At 35.8% G+C, this 22,467-nt stretch overlaps 7 protein-coding genes across 20 annotated transcripts; 3 read left to right on the top strand and 4 right to left on the bottom strand.

Moving 5' to 3' along the window:
• Positions 1-80: 80 nt before the first annotated feature.
• LOC107267969 (ataxin-3) lies at positions 81-2,226 on the bottom strand. Its single transcript, XM_015740207.2, has 5 exons — positions 2,054-2,226; positions 1,804-1,968; positions 1,572-1,708; positions 1,300-1,454; positions 81-1,241 (listed from the first exon to the last, which is right to left on the bottom strand). The coding sequence occupies exons 1-5, from the start codon at positions 2,075-2,077 to the stop codon at positions 562-564; spliced, it is 1,161 nt and encodes a 386-aa protein (XP_015595693.1). The 5' UTR covers positions 2,078-2,226; the 3' UTR covers positions 81-561.
• Positions 2,227-2,301: 75 nt separating this feature from the next.
• LOC107267970 (dnaJ homolog subfamily C member 24-like) lies at positions 2,302-3,806 on the top strand. 5 transcript variants are annotated; one of them, XM_025085213.1, is made up of 4 exons: positions 2,305-2,371; positions 2,832-2,916; positions 2,959-2,976; positions 3,069-3,806. In XM_025085213.1, exons 1-4 carry the CDS (start codon positions 2,339-2,341, stop codon positions 3,440-3,442), a joined length of 510 nt encoding a protein of 169 aa, XP_024940981.1. In that variant the 5' UTR covers positions 2,305-2,338; the 3' UTR covers positions 3,443-3,806. The 5 variants fall into 5 exon arrangements, with proteins under 5 accessions (XP_024940983.1, XP_024940982.1, XP_024940981.1 ...); XM_025085216.1 differs by lacking the exon at positions 2,305-2,371 and adding an exon at positions 2,503-2,642; XM_025085215.1 differs by adding an exon at positions 2,525-2,642 and having other exon boundaries at positions 2,302-2,371; positions 2,832-3,806.
• On the bottom strand, positions 3,697-11,986 carry LOC107267965 (F-box/WD repeat-containing protein 7). Of its 5 annotated transcripts, none has more exons than XR_001537719.2 (9): positions 11,625-11,986; positions 10,415-10,651; positions 10,045-10,274; positions 9,810-9,912; positions 9,185-9,703; positions 8,641-9,048; positions 8,250-8,565; positions 7,906-8,128; positions 3,697-5,524 (listed from the first exon to the last, which is right to left on the bottom strand). XR_001537719.2 is itself a non-coding variant. In XM_015740197.2 (8 exons), the coding sequence occupies exons 2-8, from the start codon at positions 10,619-10,621 to the stop codon at positions 7,965-7,967; spliced, it is 1,947 nt and encodes a 648-aa protein (XP_015595683.1). In that variant the 5' UTR covers positions 10,622-10,651; positions 11,625-11,985; the 3' UTR covers positions 3,697-7,964. The 5 variants fall into 5 exon arrangements, 2 of the variants coding, with proteins under 2 accessions (XP_015595683.1, XP_015595684.1); XR_001537721.2 differs by having other exon boundaries at positions 3,697-4,605; XR_001537720.2 differs by having other exon boundaries at positions 3,697-4,605; positions 5,035-8,128; positions 11,625-11,985.
• A 370-nt stretch (positions 11,987-12,356) lies between these two features.
• LOC107267977 (vacuolar protein sorting-associated protein 4B) lies at positions 12,357-15,218 on the top strand. Its single transcript, XM_015740217.2, has 6 exons — positions 12,357-12,661; positions 12,732-12,843; positions 12,940-13,316; positions 13,425-13,692; positions 13,812-14,254; positions 14,401-15,218. Exons 1-6 carry the CDS (start codon positions 12,638-12,640, stop codon positions 14,500-14,502), a joined length of 1,326 nt encoding a protein of 441 aa, XP_015595703.1. The 5' UTR covers positions 12,357-12,637; the 3' UTR covers positions 14,503-15,218.
• Positions 15,164-17,736, bottom strand: LOC107267976 (pyruvate dehydrogenase [acetyl-transferring]-phosphatase 1, mitochondrial). 6 transcript variants are annotated; one of them, XM_015740213.2, is made up of 5 exons: positions 17,486-17,736; positions 17,137-17,415; positions 16,827-16,968; positions 16,059-16,535; positions 15,164-15,987 (listed from the first exon to the last, which is right to left on the bottom strand). In XM_015740213.2, exons 2-5 carry the CDS (start codon positions 17,230-17,232, stop codon positions 15,305-15,307), a joined length of 1,398 nt encoding a protein of 465 aa, XP_015595699.1. In that variant the 5' UTR covers positions 17,233-17,415; positions 17,486-17,736; the 3' UTR covers positions 15,164-15,304. The 6 variants fall into 6 exon arrangements, with proteins under 6 accessions (XP_015595699.1, XP_024940976.1, XP_024940977.1 ...); XM_025085208.1 differs by lacking the exon at positions 17,137-17,415 and having other exon boundaries at positions 16,827-16,987; positions 17,486-17,709; XM_025085209.1 differs by lacking the exon at positions 17,137-17,415 and having other exon boundaries at positions 17,486-17,709.
• A 79-nt stretch (positions 17,737-17,815) lies between these two features.
• On the top strand, positions 17,816-21,345 carry LOC107267975 (kinesin-like protein KIF18A). Its single transcript, XM_015740212.2, has 3 exons — positions 17,816-17,975; positions 18,082-20,738; positions 21,037-21,345. Exons 2-3 carry the CDS (start codon positions 18,103-18,105, stop codon positions 21,074-21,076), a joined length of 2,676 nt encoding a protein of 891 aa, XP_015595698.1. The 5' UTR covers positions 17,816-17,975; positions 18,082-18,102; the 3' UTR covers positions 21,077-21,345.
• Positions 21,346-21,462: 117 nt separating this feature from the next.
• On the bottom strand, positions 21,463-22,464 carry LOC107267981. Its single transcript, XM_015740223.2, has 3 exons — positions 21,935-22,464; positions 21,683-21,863; positions 21,463-21,602 (listed from the first exon to the last, which is right to left on the bottom strand). The coding sequence occupies exons 1-3, from the start codon at positions 22,255-22,257 to the stop codon at positions 21,537-21,539; spliced, it is 570 nt and encodes a 189-aa protein (XP_015595709.1). The 5' UTR covers positions 22,258-22,464; the 3' UTR covers positions 21,463-21,536.
• Between the last annotated feature and the right edge of the window lie 3 nt (positions 22,465-22,467).

The raw sequence follows: 22,467 nt of genomic DNA, 5'->3' as shown, positions 1-22,467 counted from the left end.
CCAGGCAACACTATGACCCAAAATTGTGCCAAAGATGAAACTTCTTCCGTTTATTCCCGAGTTAAAATAAAATTGTTGAATTCCGCTTCCACTTTGGGCGTCCAGGGTGACGTAACCCCTTAAACCATCATAATTTATTATACAATTCTTAAGTAACAACAACGTCGTATATATATTGTATTGAACATTTGTGCAGTGTCATATGAAATTCAAAAACGGAATATTTCTTGTAGCAAGTACAATATGCGCGAAAAAGTTCACAGAATAATATTGACAGAACAACAGTACAGAATGCCCAGGGCATCATAACAATGAAATTGCGCGACCAGTACAATATACTGGTTCACATTATTTTGTTGTCACTCTGACTAGAATTAAATTATGAACGAGTACAAGTCTCACGACGAACTAAGCACGAAGTGAATTAGACTTTTATTAAGAACATAGATGAATAATATTAGTATATAAAATAACATTCTTCCCCCTTAATAACTGGTTAAATACAATGTACAGTTTAAATTCGTTTTAATATCAATGTTGATAAGAATAAAATAATTACTGTTACGTATTCAATTTTGGTGATGGTTCACTATTTGATGCTCTGTTGTGTACACCTAAATAAGCCAATCGACGCCAACGTAGATCATCTGGATCTGGAGTGGATGGAGCTGTTACGCATTCAAGGCTCAATTGCAGGGCTTTTCTTAACTCATCATCCTCATCGGCAGATTCTGATGCATTGGGTATGTGTGGATTTTGTTCATCAGTATCTAGATCCAATCTCAGTTTAAGAGACTTGCCAATATCATCACTACCATCCTGCAAGCTCAGCTGTAAAGCTCTTTGCAATTCTGCATCCTCATCATCATCCTCAGGATCACGACCTTCTACTTTTATAGGTATTATGCGTTCTCGAGGCCTCTCCATCACTGGATCTGTATTAGTTCTTGTGATGTTACTTCTTGATAATGTATTTTGAGTATGAGACGGCCCTGGTATGGATGAACTTGCCAAACTGTTGGCTGAATATGGAACTTGGACCTGTCCAAAAGCCATTGCAGTTTTGAGGATTTTTGCTTCTTCTTCATCGTTAGTACCCAATCGATATCCTGTATAAATGGGTTTTGCTGCAGTTTCAGCATTTGACTTGGCTTTCAGTGTTGTTACTATGGGATTGCGCAGAAGTACATCATCAGCAGGGCATTGTGGAAATGTGCCAATGACAACAAAGATTGAGTAGCCTAAAAATATTATCTTTTTGTATGAATACAGTACGTACTAAAAGTGCATTTGACATACCTTCTTGTAGCAACTGAGCCAAGTACATAGCAAGGTATGTATCTGATATAAGCTGGGGCCCACTCAGCATTGAATTTAAATTGAACCACTGATGTCCCAGTTTCCGTATAGTAAACCAATGCCCTTTGTAATTACAGATATATGCATTCATTTGTCTAAAAGCAAAGTACAATTATTTTGTAAAATGTAGTCAGGCAAAAATATTAAAAAACTTTCGATCTCAATACAGATCATGGCATGCTTCTTGAAACAATTATTACGTAATAACCTACGAAGGATCTTTTTGAGCCATCAGTGCTGTGGGTTCAGTGCTGTTGTATGGTATAAGCTCAAGGCCCCAAACTTTTAATGCACTGCTAATAACTTGTACTGAAAAGTATCCACTGTCATCCATATTACCAGATGGTTGCTAAACACAAAAATGCAACCATTTATTGATGATAGGAGTCGCACTGTTAAGTCTAATCATTTGTTAATAGAAATATGTGCCAAAGCAGTTTCCACCTCTAAGAATAGCTTGTAATCTTCACTGTCAATTCCACTTTCTGCCATTCTAATACGTTCTTCCTCATCCATTTGGTGAGCAAGATTAGCAAGATCCACTGCATTAAAATAAGGCCCCTGGAGGAGAGCATTTAAGCAATGCTGAGCACATAAATATCCTTCTTGCTGTAACCAAAGTGACTTCTGTCATAATCCCAACCAACCTACTTAATAAGAATCACTACCTGCACTAAGTGAAGCATATTCTTACCTTCTCATGAAATACGCACTCCATTGTGAATGAAACTTCGAAAAGAATTAAAAGGAATAAAAACTATCCAACGATTAATAATCACCGAAATGAAACTTCTGCGACCAAACGTCATCCACAAAAATATTTGTTGCTTGTAGCCTTAGATGCACAATTAATATGTAGAGAGTGAACAGTAGGTAGATTTGTTTACACGGAAGAACAACGTGAATGTGAGTAAGTTTCATTGGTTTTTGGAACAAGTTGATCTCGTATTAATCTGTCCAAATATTTTATAGGTAAACAATGTTTAACTGGTTTTTAGTGCCGACGAGAAATGTGAGTCAAGATTTATATCACTGCACTCTATGACTACGTTTACACCACGGTCTTTATCGGTTTTGTTAATACTCATCTAAAGGAATTGACCAATCCCGAATATTTCTAACAAGTAGAAATGTCTACGATTTGTTAATTCCTTATCTTTTTAAGCAAAGAATCCAGACGAAATTTCAAGATGGCAAACAACTCCGAATTTCATCACCAATTACCACATCATTAGATTGAGACGTAGACAGTGTTTTTTTGAACAAGTTTCATCTTTTGCGCGGTATTTATTTCACGTTAGAATTCATAGCTTTCAAATTGATAATTAAATATCGAATTTGACTTGCATTAGGATCGAATTCAAAAAACGATATGGTTTTGTTGGGTGTTCGAATTAAATACTTGCCGTACACCCTAATTAATTGTTGCGCAGATAATAATTTTAAATTTGTATTTCTGTTGATCTAAACAGACCTGTAGACGAATAGTGCCACGTGCGTATTTGTATCGCATATTTACTATTTTGTATTTATATTGTATGATAGTACACTACGAACCATTTGCATACAAGTTATTCTATCATTACTGATGATATACGTCATTTGCTAAGATGAAAGGTAATATTTAAATATCTTTAAGAATAAATAATGAAAATAATAAGTTATGGATCCATACGAGTACTACACTATTCTTGAGTGCTCCAAAACAGCCTCAGTGGAAGAAATCAGACGAGCATATCATAAGCTCGCACTGCAATTTCATCCTGATAAGATAATTAATGGAGAAGTGAGTACAGAAAAGTTTCAACAGATTGAAGAAGCTTGGAGGATTTTAAAGGACAGCGAATCCAAAGCGGAGTACGATGCAGAATGCAGGCAGGCAGAATTAGAGAGGGAGAATATTCTTGTATATTCAAGGATAACATCAAAAGAATTGAATGTCACAGAAGATAAAGAGTTCATGACTTATCAGTGCAGGTGTGGAAGTAATTATGTAGTACATAAGGAAGACTTAGAAGAGAAAAACAATGAGCTTCATATTCCTTGTCAGGAGTGCACTTTTGTCATCATTATTGAGACATAATTGCTTAATATAATGCTTCCTTATATCGTTATAATCCTTGTACAAAATATTATAAGCTAAACATGAAACTTCCATCGAATTGACTGTATAATTCTGAAAATTAAACGGAACATCGTTTAAAATAAATAAAAGGAGTGAAGAAAAGTTAAAATATTATTAAAAATGCGCTAAGGATTTTATTGAATTAATTCGATTCTTATGGATTACTTGGATCCTCAGAGAAAAGCAGTAATGCCAAAGAAACGCAGAGAATATAAAATGCAGCAACATTTTCTATTTCTTATAAAAAAAATGATACAACAGATAACACATTCTTATAATATAAACTATTGAGCAATATACAAATAAAACACGATCCTTAGAATGGCCATGGTCCAATAAAGAAAGATGCATTTACAGGGATTACGTCCCGGCAATGTTACACGCATGATCCAAGAGTATCCATTAGCGCACCATGATAATAATTATAACAATGCCGACAAATATTCCCATTGATCGCTGTCAATAGGCAGTATCAGTTTTATTTGAATCGACATCCTTAATTAATCGTCGAGTCAGGATAATCTATACGTGGTTAAACGTAAAACTTGTTAGGAGAACGAGCTGCGTGTTGTATTGCACAAAAACTAATTAACGCAACTTTCATTATTGTGCTACGGGGAACCAGATCTTTTTATTTTTTATATATATATATACGGATCTTAAAAACCAATGATTATCGCTTGATCGACGCTACAGATTCCCAATTCAGCTTTGATCAATCCAAAAAATGATAAGCAATTATTGATATCGACTCAACAGTTAGTTCACTTTGATTTTTCATTGTGTGAAACTTTTTACAATAGTTGCCTAATTACAACATGAATTTATAAATAAGGGGAATTACACAAGGACAGTCCTCCACGAGAGTAACGTCGTGACTCCCGAAGAATACATATCACATGCACAATGCAGTTCGGATATGCCTAATGTCGCATAAACTATTACATTACAAAGTACAATGCAAAATACTAGTAGGCTATATACACCTTTACTCAATGTATGAGGGTCATTATTATTAATTACAATTAGAAGTAATGAACGGATGTCGTTTGGTTCCGTAGGAGATTTGTTTCAATGATAATTATTGTGTCTCTTCTTTAATTTCCTTCGAGTGATTAATGCTAAAAAAAAGGAAAGAATTGAAGTAAAGACGTTCGCGAACCATCATTGCTGGGAGATAATAAAATATACAAATTAATTAAAAGTATTTATCGCAATAAGCTGAATGCATTGCACGAGATTGTTCAATTAAAGAATTCGATACTTCAGGATACTGCGTAGCAGGTCGTCATGCATTGGCTTATCATTCCCAGTAAATACAATGTTACATGTAACGCTACACATTCCAACTAGCATGTGCATTATTTGTAATATTGTGTTTGCTGGGTATACATTACGACATACTTCGTTTACCTGCCTGTCGAGAGACGCAATACTTTACGTTGTATAAATGATACAAGAGTAAATTTTTAACTGATAAACATTAAGTAATCCTTATATTCTGTAAATTTCACGACTAAAATTAATTAAACGCTACAATTTAATTATACCTTTCGAATTGCCCCGTCGCTGATTTTCTCACTTAATTACATGTTTTTCTCTCTTCCTTTGTAAAGATCATTTTTGAGTTCTGGGAAATAGGCACAAATTTCGGTAAATGCTTGAACTATATGCACCCTCGTGTGATTTCACAAAAAAGCCACGAGTTACCTCCTGAATGAGCACAATATCTTTTACATTTGTACACTCTTTCCTCTTTTTTCTGTTTTGCAAATGTAGAAATACAAAAAGTGGTATTCTTATAGGTTTTTAACTGTTACATGATGATTTGTGGTGATATATACAGTATATAAACAAAGGGACAAAAGAGTGTTGCACCTGGTTCCTTTGATTGTCACTGGTATTGTTAACGCAGTTGGATGTAACTCTGAGCTATATACTGTATGCAGTTCAAGACACTTTTTAAATGATTACTATTGAATTCCTATCGATGGACACTGGACTATGGCACGTAAGAATGCTCCATGTATGACATCTTTCCTGTACACAATAACAGTGAAATTAACAGTATTATTATTATTAATAACAAATGCCGGTAGGGATCGTATATAGAAATTGAAAGATGCAAGGCAAAATAATATAAACTAATATTGATTATACCAATTGGAAATTAAATCTGTTATACTTATTTGATACATCGAAAGCCTTGTGGCTGATAATAAAAATATTTTTATTAGTAACGCTATACCATTATGACCAGGAACTAAGCGCTCTAATATATAATCAACATTGTGCTCACCCAATAAAAGTTGCTGCATTACAATGTTTCTTTTTAAAATGTTATCGGCTTTGGTAGGCACATAATATGTTATGATTTTATGCTTGAATATGAGAATAGTAAACCAACTGTTTTCACCTTGATTGCAGTATCTACAAAATTTTTGTGTAGAATGTGTGTTTATAATGTGAGATATCAACGGTGTTGTTGGACTACGCTATTGAATATTATGGACAATGTATGAACCGACTAATTAATACAAAAGAGCACATGATTCAGCACGACAATGATAGTTCTGATAACATAGTCTGAAGTGATGAGTTTCCAGAACGATTAGTGCAGTGTTTAGATATGATATATATTGTACAGTATCCCTTCATAAATTCCTAGCACGAAATGAAAAGTATATAACAAATGATTCATGGCAAATTTCTATAAAAAATCGAGCCAGATGTGAAGAATCGTTTCTTCGATGTCACATTAATAATCATAGGCCGGATTTATGCGACAATACCATTTCTCGACATGCATTCTCTCTTAATCTTTTTTTCCCAACGAAAATAGTAATTCTGCTCCTTGCAAATTATTAAAATTCTACCGAAAGAACGTCGGCAATAAATGATTTAATATTTGGCAATAATTCATACCTATGTCCCATTTGTGTATTAATTTAACAGAAATAAATAGTACATTCATAAAAATAATGAAAACGAAACTTGTAATTCAAAAAATAATAATGCCCTAATAATTCATTCGTGATTTCTTTTTTTTTCGTCTTTACTACGCTTGAACAGCTTAACAATTTTTATTTAAACGCACACTGTCGCTGATTATCTGATACGGTGCAACTCGATTATGTTCGTTACTCTTGATAGCACGAATGTATCAAGCCGGAGTCATGTCGCCATATACAATATTCCTCAGCTTTTATCTTGCTGTATGATTTTACATAAACATATGAATCCTAGACGAACCTCACGGCTAATGGTCTGCGATTATAAAGCATCAAATATTTCCTGCTCACATAGATCTCTTTAGTCAATAACAAATTAAAGAAAAGGTATAACATAAAAGAAAGTATAAAATACTTATAATATGATTTACAATTCAAGTTTTTACAGCTTTCATTAAAACAATGCAGGAACTAATTTACTATATTGTGTCCCAGTCGTAATTGTTTGTACGCTAGATAAAACTATACTCTACTTGATTCTACGATTTTTCATCAAAAAATACAGTTCTTTTTATTACCCCATAGAATTTCAGCAATCTCCATTACGTTATACGATGGGCAACTAACATTCTATACGACCATTACTAAGAATAAAAATTATTAAACGTTGCTATCATCCAAAAGAATATGGTAATAGGGCGGAAATAATTTGTACAAGGAAACATGACTTCCGATTGAATTCAATGATTGAGTTACCTGGATGATCAGAATCAAAAAAGTAAGGATTATTTCAGTTTCAGTCTCGAACAGCTCAAGGGAACAAAGATTCTACAAAATTGACAGAAGCGACCCCCCCCCGTCCTCTAGGAAGAAAAAGATGTTACTTCACAAGAACATCGCTAACAGTGATAAAAAAATGTCGACCTCTGCTCTCGTCAAAGTGCTCCAAGATCATTGAACTCTATTTTCTTGAATTTCTGTTCGATTAGATTTTATAATGAGCATAGGAGTACCGAAACGAGGCATCTTCACTTTGGATTCCGACAGCACAGTAAGTACGTCCTTTGCATTTGTTAAATTTAATTATTTAACAAATGCTCTACTTAAACGCCCATACGAACTGCGACATTATAATGTTCGCGAGAAATTGCATCATCTATAATACTAACGATATCGTCGAATCGAGTAACAGCGCGATAATTCAGTAATTAAACTGATAAGCTCCTTATTCACCATAGTTTGTTTCGAGTCTTTTGAATCTCATATTTGTACACCGCAATAGGTACATCCCATAGCTAATATAATTAATGCCATCGTCATCAGACTCCTCATCTTCGGAGATCGCGAGCGGCACATGACATTCCCACTGTCGCGTTCCTTGGTCTCTCGGAATTTCTTTTTCACATGCAGTCTTATCACAATCACACCATGTAATACATGAAACATTGTACAGTAGATTGGTTACGCTACCTAATTAGAGTATGTACAGAAGTCACATAGTGGAGCGGTCCCACCCACAAGAAGATAGACTATTTCACTTCGACGTCGAAGTCGAGCACCAGGAGTTTAGTCTCCTCGGTACCATTGCGACTGCCCACCGCGCACACTAGCTTCGTGTCGCTTGCACGAATTCTCCACACGACACCTCCGCTTCCACCACTTTCCAGAGCCACTAGGTTCCTTATAAAGTCACCTAGAATAAGATCATGAATTATAAAAAATATTTTGTGTCAGATGATACAAGGATCCCCTTATAGCAGTATGTCAATAGAATGGAAAAGAAATATATTAATATGTATAACAAGAATACTAACCGGTTTTTACATCCCATAATTTGACGGTACCATCGTCGGACGAGGTAATTACAAAATGGCTGTTGAATTGCAGACAAGTTACTGCCGATTGATGTTTATTAGGACCGGAAAGTGTTTGTAGACAGTGACCGCTGACAATATCCCAGACTTTGACAGTCGAATCCGCGTTACCAGATACCAAAATATTATTACGCAGTTCCATTCCCGACGTCAGAGACTGATGACCCATCAGGGTGTGCCGACAAGCCCCAGTCTCCACCTCCCAGACCCTTATACTTGTATCCAAGGATCCACTCACCACATGAACACCATCAAACTGACAAGAAATTCGTAAAATTCACATTACTCTCCTACAGAATGTAATTCTTTTGAAAGATCGTCGCATACTTACTTGAAGAGAATAAACGCGATTCGTGTGTCCCTGTAACGTATGAAGACATTCTTCCCGTTCAGGATTCCATACTTTGACCATGTAATCATAAGCTCCACTGACCACTAGCTTCCCATCATACTGCACGCACCTTACTGCTGCCAAATGTCCTACTAGCACGTGTAAACATTCACCAGTGTCCACTTGCCATACTCGCAGCGTGGCATCCCTGCTACCACTGACGACCTTATTTCCATACAAGTGCATACACCTCACTGTCGACGTATGTCCATATAGGGTGTGAATGCATTGGCCAGTCTCTGCATTCCACACTTTTAAAGTACGGTCGGTACTACCACTGATCACTGTTGTGCCAGACATCTGCGAGGACCAAACACCACCCGTGTGACCGACCAATGTTCTCAAGCACTGTAACATTATTCATAAGGATAGAATAATCATGGAGAATTCTGAGACGTGGTAACAGACTGTCGAGCGAACAAGATACTTGAAAGTCTGTCAATAGCATGTAACAGGATAGAGGATCCTTTTTTTTTGTACTTACCTTCCCCGTAACCGCCGACCATACTTTTAAAGTATTGTCATCCGATCCACTGACTATCCGGTTACCGGAGAACTGAAGGCAAGTGATAACGTGGTCATCGTGACCCTTAAGAACTTTCGGTGGTCGAATTGGCTTTGTTCTCCAATTCATTTTAATATTATGCTGCCGCATGTATGCCTGCTTCCAGGGTGACGAACAATTGCCGGAATTTCGACAGTTCTTACGCTTCGACAATGGCAAGTCCTTCAGGTCGTCTATACCCGCGGCTCTGCACTTTTCTTTCCAAAGTAAATTGTCGTCCGCGAGGAACCGCCAATTCCGACATGTCTGTGCCGCGCGTAAAAGGTCACGAGGCTCTAGGAAGGCTAAAACCGATAAGGCAAGTTCCTTGGGAAGTAAGGAAATGAAGTCCCTTTGAAACTGGGGTTCTATCACTTGCATCATGTGGCGCACTTGCGTAGGTTCGCACCGTTCTATTAATTCGTCTATAGCCAACATCCTTTCTGCATTTGACCATCGCTACAACAAGTGGATAATTATTCGTAGATTTACTTTGACATTAGGAGTTTAATTACAATGAAATATTTATGACCCTTTTAATATTATTCATCAAGACTGAACATACCTGAAATTGTAATAACCAACTACTCATTTCAGGCGGCGGATTATCCCTTGTTGGTATAACGCATCTTACATGCTTTCCCTTATAGTCCAACTTTTTAACAATCCTGTCACAGAGAAATAACAAAATATATACGCATGTGTTTCAAGTATTGCAAAAACAAACTATGGATAAATCGTATAATTTTCTAGTTATACATTTATTATAGTCAATTTCTAGCGAACTAAAATATACTTACGTATGAGTCTTATCCTCTGGATTAAGCTTTTTGCAAGGTAAACTGGATTCCGTTTCGCTTTTGCGTTTCCTCTGTGGCTGTACGACGTCCAGGGGAACACAAGTATGTAAAATGGGACTCTGAACTCGCTGTGGTAATGGCGGTTGGAGGTCTAACACTGGGGAGTGACTGTCGCTACCGTCATTTTCTTCCCCGCACTCGGCATCACAGAATAAACCAGCATCACTAACCTATTTTATCAGCAGCAAACGATAGAATGTAGAGATTGTATCAAGGATTTCCTCCTTCTTAATACATTGTTACATTTGTATTAGTTTAAATGCCAAATTTAACTATCTAAACAGTGCAATCATGTTCACGTTAAATTTACCTCGCTTTCCTCCTCACTACTATCATCCTCGTCTTCTTCAGCTTCTTCTCCGTAATCTTCCGATTCTCCGTCTTGTGGCAATGCTGAATGCATGGGATCCAATGAACTTGGTCCTGGTACACCATCTACACCTTCAATTGGGCTAGGACTTGTTCCTCCTGGCTTCTCTCCACTTATCCCTTTAGTGGATGAGGAAGGGACGGACATTACTGGCCTAAGTTGCACGTCCTATGTTATCTGCAAAGGAGGAAATAGTGGCTATTTATTACAATTTAATAGTGATTACGTCTGTCTATACAAATTTTGGAACAATACTGAGTAGAAATTATTAAATTAAAATATCACCATTGACAAATTTCTCATTGTCTATATAATACAATTAACTGTTAAGTTCTATTGGAGCATTCTTCATTACTAATATAAGTTTATAAGTAAGGAAGTATTTTTTTTAAGATTTTACAATGTTAAGAATCAGATTACTAAAACTTTTTATTCACTGTATATACTTCTATTAAAATTATCAACTTCATGCATAATACACACAGAAAAATTAACTTGCAAATATACATATCAGATCACTTTATACTTATAGAAACAATACCATGTATTGTAATTGAACTACAGAAAAGTAATAAATAACTAAGTCTGTTTGCAAATAATTTTTCTCCATAAACACAAGATCCTCCCTGTTCGTGTGATTGTTAAGAACATCTCAATGATAACAAAATAAGTATCCAGAATTAATAATCAATTGTGATAAATGCAAACATAGTATCCCACTGTGTCTTAGACCCATCCAAAGCCACAGATAAAGAGTTGCACAAATGAAAATAATATTAAGGATTAAAGAAAGATTAAATAATTTCAAACAAAACGATCAATTATACAGTGTTGCAAGTGCATTAGCTTCAAAAAGAGTACTGAATAATGAGAACACAGCACCTACAAAACACACCCTTTTGATTTCGTAATTCGCAATAATATCGCGCAGCACACCCGATCAGGTGGGTATGCTATATACGACAAATTGAATTTCACCGAAACCCTAACCTTGAAAATCGACCGACTGCACTTGCTATTTCGGACATAGCCTATAATAGGTTTACAACAAAGGACCGGTGAGCCACACCCCATACTGATGCACTAGACGATACGATAATGGAACGTAAATTCGTAGGAGATAAAACAAATAGTATAAAACAATTTGTACTTGGTCGAATGATTTTCTTCTCTGCCTTCCTTGGCGTAAATCCAGTGCCCCGAAGACCCAGCTATATACGGAGAACCAATTAACTTTCTATCAACTCCGCGTGGCATGCATTTCTCGTGTGTCGGAGTTTTTAATTTGATTGCAGTAAGACAAAGATAATTTTGTCAAAAGATTAGGCCTGCACGAATGAGCAAACAAAAACAAGAGACAAGTATAAACACAGCAAAAGATCCATCGGCAGCCCGAGGTTGTTCTCTCCGGACTCCGTGGTTTGTTGGGAGCTCGTGTGCACATGCGTTCACCAGATAGCAAGGTGCATCCCCAAGAAGTATATGCTAACTCAGGCTATCTTTACAATTTTCATTTGGTAAGCAGATATTGCACAAACTTTTATCAGCAATAATTGTGAATGCACACGTTACAGGATTATGATTTGTAAAATATTAAACAAAAATGCATGTACAGCAACAAACAACCTGCATATTGTTTTGCACGTTACGAGTACATAAAGTTCCATTTTTATTTTTTTTATTTGAAAATGGATTCTTATAAATTAACTTTTCTTATGCAATCATAAATAGATTCGATTAAACGTCAATGAAATAATTGTATAATTTATCTTAGATTAATAAAGAAACTTTTTAAATTATTTTTCGGAAATGAGTAATTGTGCATGCCTGTGAACGAGACTTTAGTTAGTCCGATTGGTCCTATTGCACATCGCGTGGACTTATGTCAGCATTCTCTGGTTGAAACTTCGGATAAAAATATGTCATCTATGACGTCAAAAGTTAAATTTTGAAGGTTACAATTTGACAGCGCCAGTAAAAGTGTATTAGCTGTTTCCGACGCGAATCATTCTACATGTCAATATATTTTTATAATTGTGTAAAGTGTGACTTGTAACATTACTTCGGATGGACCTATAAGTGTTTCACCGTTGTAGAATTTTTCTATAAAACTACCTTCTGTACTCGCAGTAGAAGGTTAGGGAGGAGTCTTTTGACAATAAGATGGCAGCGTTAACAACATTGCAGGTAAATTTATACCAGCGTGATAATCCATTAAGGAATGTAATTGATAAAAGGTCAATATTAAAATTTACAGAAAGCTATAGATTTGGTAACCAAAGCGACTGAAGAAGACCGTAACAAAAACTATGAGGAAGCTTTGAAACTTTATCAACATGCTGTGGAATACTTCCTGCATTCCATGAAGTGTGCGTATACCGATATCCGAGTATTTGATGATATCATAAAGTAAAAGTAAAGCATCTCATTAAAAATCTATTGGGACTTATGTTACGTTAATCTAGATGAGGCCCAAGGAGAGAGAGCAAAGGAAAGTATAAGATCGAAATGTATGCAGTACTTGGATAGAGCTGAAAAGCTGAAGGAGTACTTAAAGAAGGGTAAAAAGAAACCGGTAAAAGCAGGAGAAAGTGAATCTAAGAGTGATGATAAAAAAAGTGATAGTGGGGATAGCGACAGTGACAATGATCCGGAGAAGAAGAAACTACAAAGCAAATTAGAAGGAGCTATTGTCATTGAGAAACCAAAAGTTAAATGGAGCGATGTTGCTGGATTGGATGGGGCTAAGGAAGCATTGAAAGAAGCCGTGATCTTACCTATTCGTTTTCCTCACCTTTTCACAGGAAAACGTATTCCCTGGAAGGGTATTCTGCTTTTTGGAGTAAGTTTCTATTAATAGTCATTGAAAATAATAAATGTAACACCAAAGTCATTTATTAACTTTTCCATAATATCACTAATGGCTAATTTTTTTAAATGAACATTATAGCCACCAGGTACTGGTAAATCTTACCTAGCAAAAGCAGTCGCTACGGAAGCGAACAATTCCACATTTTTCTCGGTGTCATCGTCTGATTTGGTAAGCAAGTGGCTAGGTGAATCAGAAAAACTTGTGAAGAATTTATTCGAATTAGCTCGTCAGCATAAACCAAGCATAATATTCATTGATGAAGTAGATTCTCTTTGCTCATCGCGTTCTGACAATGAATCGGAATCTGCAAGGAGAATAAAAACAGAATTCTTAGTTCAAATGCAAGGTGAGCTCGTAACGTACATTGAAACAAATTCTACATTAAATAAGACTGTCTGATAAGTTCGTAATGAAGAATATGATAAGACATATAGTATCAGAATAAATAGTTTCATAAACTTTCAGGCGTGGGTACTGATAACGAGGGTATTCTGGTACTGGGAGCTACTAACATCCCCTGGGTATTGGATTCTGCCATTAGAAGAAGATTCGAAAAGCGAATCTACATCCCCCTACCTGAAGAACATGCTCGCGTAATTATGTTCAAGCTTCATCTGGGCAATACTGCTCATTGCTTGACAGAAGACGATTTTAAAGAATTAGCTGCATCCACCGAAGGCTATTCTGGGGCTGATATAAGTATCATAGTACGTGATGCCTTGATGCAGCCGGTTAGACAAGTTCAAACTGCCACTCACTTCAAAAAAGTGAGAGGACCCTCACCAAAGGATCCAAACGTAATCGTAGATGATCTACTTACCCCATGCTCACCAGGGTCTCCAGGAGCTATCGAGATGACTTGGATGGATGTTGACGGGGATAAACTCTTTGAACCACCAGTTACCATGGTAAATTAATTCAATAATCTCAAACTTTTTCTATAGTTTAGTATTTAACTTAATTCAAAAATATGCTGTATAAAGATCATCGAAATTGGATCTGCGGTAATATTTGAATTTTTATCAATCGCGCGCGTTGCCGTTTTTAATTACAGAAAGACATGAGGAAGTCTCTAGCTACTACGCGTCCAACTGTAAATGAGGACGATATGGCAAAGTTAGAGAAGTTTAAGGAAGATTTCGGTCAGGAGGGTTGATCTTGATTTGCTACAGCAAAAAATAAGTAATAGAAGAAGAAAAAATAAATGAATTTTCCACATCCTGAAACTAAAACACAGTTATACACGCTTGCCTTATTCCTTTCTCGGATACGACTCTCTACAGTGTTTGTATAAAGTAACTTAAAACAGAATTTTCATTAATTCCTTATAAGGATGAAATGCTGCACGCTTGCAATATATTTTTCTTCAATTAAATAAGCTTTCTGCTTTATACTGGCAAGAATCATAAGATAAATCATAGAAAGATCTATATTTTCGGATAAAAAAGAAATTTAAAGTCCAAGCTTTTTAGTACGGGTTACTCTCTTTCTTTTCATTAATAGATGATGGTGTCACTTGATACAAAACAATCAAAGCTCACTGAATATGTCAAACGACCAGTAGCTGTTAAAAAAGTGCATTTCATCGTGGATAGCTTCTTCGTATAATTTTTATACATATTTCCGTTTTCCAATTTCTTTCAATCTTCTAAGGGCCTTCCAAAAAAAAATACTTAAGCTACGTCCAGCGCGTAGATAGAATTACCGGGAATGAATAACGAATAAGCAGGCTTATTACGAGTTTCACTGAAGTAAATAAAACTACGGAAACGTGTATTACGCGATGTATATGTATGTGTTATTGATAACAATACCGCTCTTATGTAAATTGTTTTTATTGTTAACTAAATAAATAACAAGCTATACACTGTAGTAAATTGGAGAATTTACAATTGACATCCAAAACAAAATAAAAGTCTGCACACTGTAAAAATATCACATTAGGGATATTTGTTCCATCAAGGAGGGCAGTGCCTTAGAAATTCAGAGTCAAAATATACCACAGTTATTGTTATGTCATCACGAAAAACCCGCACTACTTCACTTGGCAAGGTTAATAACTGGGATAACTTTCCGTGATCAATCCCATACTCTGTACCACCTAGTGCATTTCTTAATAAGTGAGTCGCCGCGTTTCCGTCCAAAGGTTTCTTCTTCAAACCTTCCTTACGTTGTAATAGCATCTCATTGATATCTGAGAGTTTCATATTTTTGCGAGGTAACCTGAGCGGACTAAGTGTTACTTTTCCGCTCATGTGTTCGCCTACCAGTCGTACGGCTTGTAATGGCGATATTAAATCCCAAAGACCGTCACTTCCAATTATTATAAATTTATCTCTAGGAGTTAACCTGTGATATTTGACCTCGGGCTTTGCCGTTAAATAAGGCGGAGTATAGTAATTTGGTGGTATGGCTGTTTCGCCCAAGAACGGTACCACCACCTGTCTCATTATGTCTTTACTCCATTTGTACCGGAAATCTCCGAGTGCACGCAGCGGTGCTAATTGACCCAAGAGACGCTCCATTTTTATGACAGTGGACTTCTCGTTAGGAGGATGCTCAGATAATATCCTCTTTACTTCATCACGATTATCGCTGTTGTGCTCAACTGTCATCATCTTTGTGGACCACCCATCACTCTCTGAAAAACATGTGTTCAATTAATATTTTTTATCTGGGGAGTGAATACAGTTAGGAATTTCGCATTTTTACCTGAGAGTACTCCTAGGACTACTTGGCAATCGCCGACACCAGCTACGTGTAAATGAGGGCCGTCAATATGAGCTATAGCTGCTACAGCACCAGACATAGCCACTGCTAGTGTTCGTGCTGCTTCTTTTTTGCTTGACTTTATCAACGCCTCTGTAGATAAGTCATTGTCTAATCTTAGGAAAGCATTCTCCAGTGCTGTTTCCATTTGAAATTCCTTTGGTGAGCCACTTTTTATAAGTTCTTTAACGAACGTTAGGAAGCTGGACCTGTACAGTTCCTTGATTTCAGCGACAAATTCAACTTTGTCATTGAACGTTTTGATCAGCTCTAGATTTCTATTTGTTTTTATGGAGTCTAAGTATTGTTGCAGTATTTCCGGAGGAAGTAAACATGCTGAGATGTAGTTGAACAGTCTTTTTGAAATGACCTGAGCACAGGCACCACCTCCATGACCATCAAACACTCCCAATAACATGCCTGTGCAGGTGAAAGTTGTATTTAAACTGTTTTTACAGATTGTCCATGTAATAGATGAGCACAGTATTTTATTTATTTAATAAAAGCATGGAATGTTTCTGTGAAGCGATATTTTGTATAACTGATACACAATAGGAGCAATATAAAATTAATACTATTAATTATTTTGGATACATATATATTTGCAATTCGTACATAGAGCAGTTAAACAATACATTGATTTTACTTTATGCACTTAAGACATACACTACAACTGAATATAAATTTACATGCAACAAACATTGAGTTTACCTTTAGTTAGAAGACATTGTGCTTCAGATCTTGTATCTTCAATAGGGTTATTAGAAGCAAGCTGATTGGAATCATAGCTCTTAATTGACCCAGGACCTTCGAAATCTTTGGTATATTCATTAGCTTGTAAAATTGACGTGACCTACAAAAAATTGATGTATCTGAATAAAAAATATTTCATATAGATATTACTTTTATTCGATACTCCAATATTAGTCTTGAATAAATATTTGATATTCTATTTCATGTTATAGCTTAAAGAAAACATAGGCTGATAATTTATGTGATCTACTTTTAAATATAAATTTACCTCTTGTGGAGTTAAACGTGGTAACGTTCTGACATGCCTAATGCCAACGTTAGTGCACCTTTTAACCAAGCGGCAGGTGCCGCCACGTAAAACCATCCTATTGTCAAAAAAGCCTGAACTTTGACGGTCAAACTTCAATAATTAATTTTCATATCGTCCGCCACTTTTCCAGCACATTTTTACATTCTCCGTAGGTTAGAAAAATGATATCAGTATCAACAATTGTTTAGTTTATCAACAATACGACGATATTGCTTGATTCCTCTTATGTCATTATGACTACGTATGAAAAAATCATCAATCAAAACGTTTATTGAATAGTAATAATTAATAAATTGACAAATCTTACCTTTTTCACAATCGGAAAGGAAAAACTACATTGATTTGTTGCCTAGTTCGGGAGATACTCCGTTCGTTCCTCAACAGACCGGTCGACAGAACCTAACGGCTAATTCTCATATATGTAAAGATTTTATTAACATGATATCTGTTTATTGCGTTTAATACGTTGTTAATGATTGATTGGCAACAGACAATTGTGCTGTTACTTTATTTTCCTCAGATAAATTCCAGTTGCAATAAATATAGATCAAACACTTCTTAACATTCCTTGACCTAATTTCATCTTTTTATGGAACACAACCGGATGCTTACAGCGCCTGTTTGTAGTCATCTATCGAACTATAATTTGAATTTCAAGTTAAGTGTAATGCCAACGGTTTGTGAAGTTAACGCTCCTTTCGCCCGGCGTTTATTTGACGAGAAGTGAATGATATTTTATAGAGAAAACTCTCTTTGTAACGCACGAAAGTATTGCCTGGTGTGGCTACAAATATTTTGTAAGTATAATAGACGATAAACAATCTGGTATGTAATTCTGCATGTTTATCTTTGCGTGATCGCTTACCTGTCATATATGAGATTTTTTTACTGTTTGGTACCCAGGATCAAACATCTTCCAGCAAAATGGTTTTCAATAAAAAAGATGCAGTAAGAACGTTTTCTCCATATAAAGTTAAAAAACTTGGACGAAGAAGACATTCTGGAACAATTGCCACATCCAGACCAAGCACTAGTGGAAGTACTACTCCGGCTGTCCATGCTGAAACTGGATCCCCAACTGCAGTCAGGGTAATCGTTCGTGTACGTCCTCACAATGAACGCGAACAGCAAGACAATTTTAGAACTGTTGTCAAAGTTATTGATGATAAAATGTTGATATTTGATCCGAAAGAAGAGGAGAATCCATTTTTTTATCGTGGTGTTGCACAGAAAGGACGAGACTTGTTGAAGAAACAAAACAAGGAGCTGCAATTTATTTTTGATCGTGTTTTTGATGAGACTGCTTCAAATACTGATATATTTGAAGGTAGCACTAAAGAGCTTATTAATGGTTTACTTGATGGGTATAATTGTTCAGTGTTTGCGTATGGTGCTACTGGTGCTGGAAAGACACATACAATGCTGGGAAAAGAGGATGATCTTGGTATAACATATCGTACAATGGCTGAACTATTTATGCAAATAAATGCTCAGAAAGATCAACGTGATTTTACACTGGGTGTGTCTTATTTAGAAATATATAATGAAAATGTACAGGACTTACTTCAGAAAGGTAACCCCTTACAAATACGCGATGATGGAAGATCTGGTATCATTGTTGCTGGACTTAAAGTGATGGCCATTCAAAGTGCAGATGAGTTATTAGCTTTGCTGGCCAAAGGGAATAAAAGTCGTACGCAACATCCCACCGACGCAAATCAAGAGAGCAGTCGTAGTCACGCTGTCTTTCAAGTTTATATTAATATAATTAATAAACTAGATGGTCAAGTGAAGCGGGTAAAATTGTCTATGATTGATTTGGCTGGGTCTGAGCGTGCATCAGCAACCGGTTGCAAAGGTGCTAGATTCAAGGAAGGTGCCAATATTAATAAATCCCTTCTGGCACTGGGTAATTGCATCAACAACTTAGCCGATGGTATAAAACATATACCTTTCAGAGATTCCAAGCTGACACGACTTCTGAAGGATTCACTGGGCGGTAATTGTCAAACAATAATGATCGCGAACGTCAGTCCATCGAGTCTTAGTTATGAAGATACATACAACACTCTGAAATATGCAAACAGAACAAAGAAGATTAAGAGTAACATCAAGAAGAATATTGTCTCCTGCCAGATGCATGTCACAGGCTATATAAAAATGGTTGAAGAGCAAAAGAAAGAGATTGATCTACTGAAACAAAAATTATTGACATATGAAAGTGGTGCCATAGAAGTATCGCCATTGCGAAAAGAGACTGTAACTGTTAAGGAAGAACAGAATAAGCATATCTCTGAATTGGGGAATCGATTACTGAATCTTCTTGAGAACAAGAAGTCACTATATGAAAAAGTTTTATCTCTTGAGAGCAGTGACAAAATCTTATGCTGTAGGATTCAATATAAAAAAGCAGCAGACTCAAGATTGTGTAATTTAACATCTGCCATTGATGCTTTGCTACCAGAAGAGCAAAATGCCAGTGGTAAGTTACGTGTGAATAAGTCAATGCATTATTTCAAAAAACAACGAGATGCAATCAGGAATCAAATAGATTCGTTGTGGAATGAATTGAGGAATCTTGAGATAGAACTACGTGAATTGAATTCGCATATTCATTCTAAGGCCTTTGCTAGTAAATATGCGGACAAAGTCGCACTGCAAGCTTCAGAGATAAGACGGTCTGTTGTCCAACAACAATACGATCACGTGAAGAAGATCAGCAGCCTGCAGCAATGCGAAATGCAGTCTCTTTCTACTATGGTCAAAACCATGAGTACTACTTTACAAAATTACTATAACATGATGAATGGTTATGGTACTATGACTGATAAAATGAAGAATGAATTCAAGCAACTTGTTAAATCTTTAGAAGGAGTCAGGAACATCAAATGGGCTGATTCAAATACTACGGATAAGGATGAAGATTTTTACAGTATGACATGCCTAAGCATTGACGTTTTATCAGATCCTATTAATAACGATTTTCCAATATTTTCGGTATTTCCTTCCGATGATGATGAAAATAACAGTGAAGTCGTAGAAAACAAATTAATGGAATCAGCTAAATCATCATCTTTAACAGGCTCTGAGCCTCAAAATCTCACAATAACGTATGATGATGAAATGAAACTTGAAATGCCAGAATGTGATGACAATGAAACAACGGAAGCAGGTTTCATAAATCCTGAGAAATTAAATAACACGTTTTCCTGTGACGACCACAAGGGTAAGAAGCGTATGCTCTCTGAGAAAAATCAGGAAGATATTAAACAGCCATCTGCCAAGCATGCCAAGAAGTTGATTACTAATGGAAAACCAAAGTCTTCACCAAAAGCAACTAACTCGACAGGCAAGGAGAATAAAACCATGACGGTGATGAGTAGCAAGAGTATCGCCATATTAAATAAGTTAAAAAATAAACAAAGTGGCTTCCCCTTATCAACTATGAAGACCGTCGCTCCCGCGGAATCATCGGCGGGAACATTAAAAGTAGTTCGTGATAAGGAAAGACGAGGATTAGTTGCGACGCATCCTTATCAGAGACCAAATACAAAGTCAAAGTAAGTTTATTTTTCTTTGGCAAATATATATAAAATTGAATTGCGTGAGATAACTCGAGAAATTTTGTACTATGACGAGTTAAACTTATGATTTTAAATAACTCTGTGAAAGAAATGTTGTATTAATTTATTTTTTTTCTGTATCTATAAACGTGTGACCTAATTATTATACATATGTACATGTGCGTATAACTGTACCTGGGGCACGTATATCCTATTTTAATTAATGTTTACATGATTTACTTATGATTAAAGATTAATTTTCATTGAAGCACACATTTCAATTTTTCATTCACAGATATCCTGCAGCACCACCTTCCAGTAGAGTTCCGTGGTAAAAATGACCATTTTAGATAAAGACTTTTAAATACAAAAAATAAGGTGTTTAAGAACATAAGAAGAATAACAAATATATTTTAGCATACATTTTGTAAATTCAGATAATTTACGGATTACTCTATTCTATTAGCTATGCTATTGCTGTTTCAAAAACCACCCTTTTGAGAATGTATATCTACTAATACATGAGTCCTATTTAGATTAATAATGATATTTAGTGAAGTGCACATGATATTAGTACTATTGAATATAACTTATATTATTTATATTAACATTCATTTTATAAATACCCAGTGTATACACTAAGTAGCGTTTAAATTGTATAACGAAAACTATCGATTGTGTTGCAAAGAAATATATATATATATATGAGATTTCAGGCAGTCTGTTAGGTAAAGTATTTTAATTATATTTACGTTGTATTAAGTTTCTATCAGTTATAATCTCTTATTCTGCATTTTACGAGTAAGGAATCCTATCGTTATCATCGTTGGAATCAGTTATTGAATTTTTATTAATTGCTTCCTATAAATGAACAGGTTTCAATTACCCACATGAACTATTTAGTCTAATAATTGTAATAATGATAATTCTGATATACATACATATTCATCCAAAGCACGTAGAATACGCGTAGGAACGTCTGGCACTTGAGAACTCCCGGATCCACGACTGCTGACGATCGTAGGAATTATTGATCTTGAGCGATCGAACAAGGAAGCAAAGGATTGCAAGAGGAATGCAAGAAAAGCCAAAGAAGCTAAGATACTAATAGGGTCGAATGTCCTATAAGGGTAAGAAAGAAGAAGTATATTTTATATTCACAGGTCTATTATCTTAATAAAATAAATACTTACGGATAATATGTTGGAGCAGCAGGAGCTGCTCCGTAGCCACTGTAATAACTTCTTGCTTGGCTACTACTACTTTTTCTTGATCTTTCTTGATATTCTATAGTATTATCAATTGATTGAGACAATGTATTTTCTGAGATTGTTCCTAAGCGTCCTACCAGCTGACAGAGAGAGAAACTCTTGCAAACCGGTAAATCCTTTAGTGCTGTCAAGAACATTGAGAACAAGTCACTGCTTTTTGTGTTCTTTACGGAATATGATTCTTCTGCCTCGATCAGACTTGATATCAGGAAAAGTAATGATGCGATGAGAAAAGCACGAAGCATTTTATTCCAATAATAGTTTAAAGAGAGCTACTATATAATTCACGCGTATAAAAGTGTACAGAAAATCTCCATAGTATAAAAAATCGTGCTCTCACTCTCGTCTTCGGATTTAGAATACGATAGAATTCTTGAAATTGCTGTTGCTTATATAGGTATTGCGTGACTTGTATCGTTAACATGCTCCACTTCTTCGTCATGGTGTCAGAGTTT

Source organism: Cephus cinctus, unplaced genomic scaffold (genome assembly GCF_000341935.2).
Source record: "Cephus cinctus unplaced genomic scaffold, Ccin1 Ccin1_scaffold0462, whole genome shotgun sequence".
NCBI lineage: Eukaryota > Metazoa > Arthropoda > Insecta > Hymenoptera > Cephidae > Cephus > Cephus cinctus.
Note: the sequence above shows the minus strand (reverse complement) of the source record. Positions and strands in the feature narration are given on the sequence as shown.

Coding starts and splice junctions, on each gene's coding strand:
- LOC107267969 (XM_015740207.2), bottom strand. CDS start 2,077: ATGGAGTGCGTATTTCATGAGAAG. Junction 1,455..1,571: donor ATGGCTCAAAAAGATCCTTC/GTAGGTTATTAC, acceptor CTTTGCTTTTAG/ACAAATGAATGCATATATCT. Junction 1,242..1,299: donor GGCTCAGTTGCTACAAGAAG/GTATGTCAAATG, acceptor TAATATTTTTAG/GCTACTCAATCTTTGTTGTC.
- LOC107267970 (XM_025085213.1), top strand. CDS start 2,339: ATGTTTAACTGGTTTTTAGTGCCGACGAGAAAT. Junction 2,372..2,831: donor TTTTAGTGCCGACGAGAAAT/GTGAGTCAAGAT, acceptor TGATCTAAACAG/ACCTGTAGACGAATAGTGCC.
- LOC107267965 (XM_015740197.2), bottom strand. CDS start 10,621: ATGTCCGTCCCTTCCTCATCCACTAAAGGGATAAGTGGAGAGAAGCCA. Junction 9,913..10,044: donor CCAGAGGATAAGACTCATAC/GTAAGTATATTT, acceptor TCTCTGTGACAG/GATTGTTAAAAAGTTGGACT. Junction 8,129..8,249: donor ATTATGGGATGTAAAAACCG/GTTAGTATTCTT, acceptor ATCTTATTCTAG/GTGACTTTATAAGGAACCTA.
- LOC107267977 (XM_015740217.2), top strand. CDS start 12,638: ATGGCAGCGTTAACAACATTGCAG. Junction 13,693..13,811: donor ATTCTTAGTTCAAATGCAAG/GTGAGCTCGTAA, acceptor ATAAACTTTCAG/GCGTGGGTACTGATAACGAG. Junction 14,255..14,400: donor TTGAACCACCAGTTACCATG/GTAAATTAATTC, acceptor TTTTAATTACAG/AAAGACATGAGGAAGTCTCT.
- LOC107267976 (XM_015740213.2), bottom strand. CDS start 17,232: ATGGTTTTACGTGGCGGCACCTGCCGCTTGGTTAAAAGGTGCACTAAC. Junction 16,969..17,136: donor CACGTTTAACTCCACAAGAG/GTAAATTTATAT, acceptor AATTTTTTGTAG/GTCACGTCAATTTTACAAGC. Junction 16,536..16,826: donor ACAATGTCTTCTAACTAAAG/GTAAACTCAATG, acceptor TCACCTGCACAG/GCATGTTATTGGGAGTGTTT.
- LOC107267975 (XM_015740212.2), top strand. CDS start 18,103: ATGGTTTTCAATAAAAAAGATGCAGTAAGAACGTTTTCTCCATATAAA. Junction 20,739..21,036: donor AGACCAAATACAAAGTCAAA/GTAAGTTTATTT, acceptor TTTCATTCACAG/ATATCCTGCAGCACCACCTT.
- LOC107267981 (XM_015740223.2), bottom strand. CDS start 22,257: ATGCTTCGTGCTTTTCTCATCGCATCATTACTTTTCCTGATATCAAGT. Junction 21,864..21,934: donor GCTGCTCCAACATATTATCC/GTAAGTATTTAT, acceptor TTACCCTTATAG/GACATTCGACCCTATTAGTA. Junction 21,603..21,682: donor TACGTGCTTTGGATGAATAT/GTATGTATATCA, acceptor GTTCATTTATAG/GAAGCAATTAATAAAAATTC.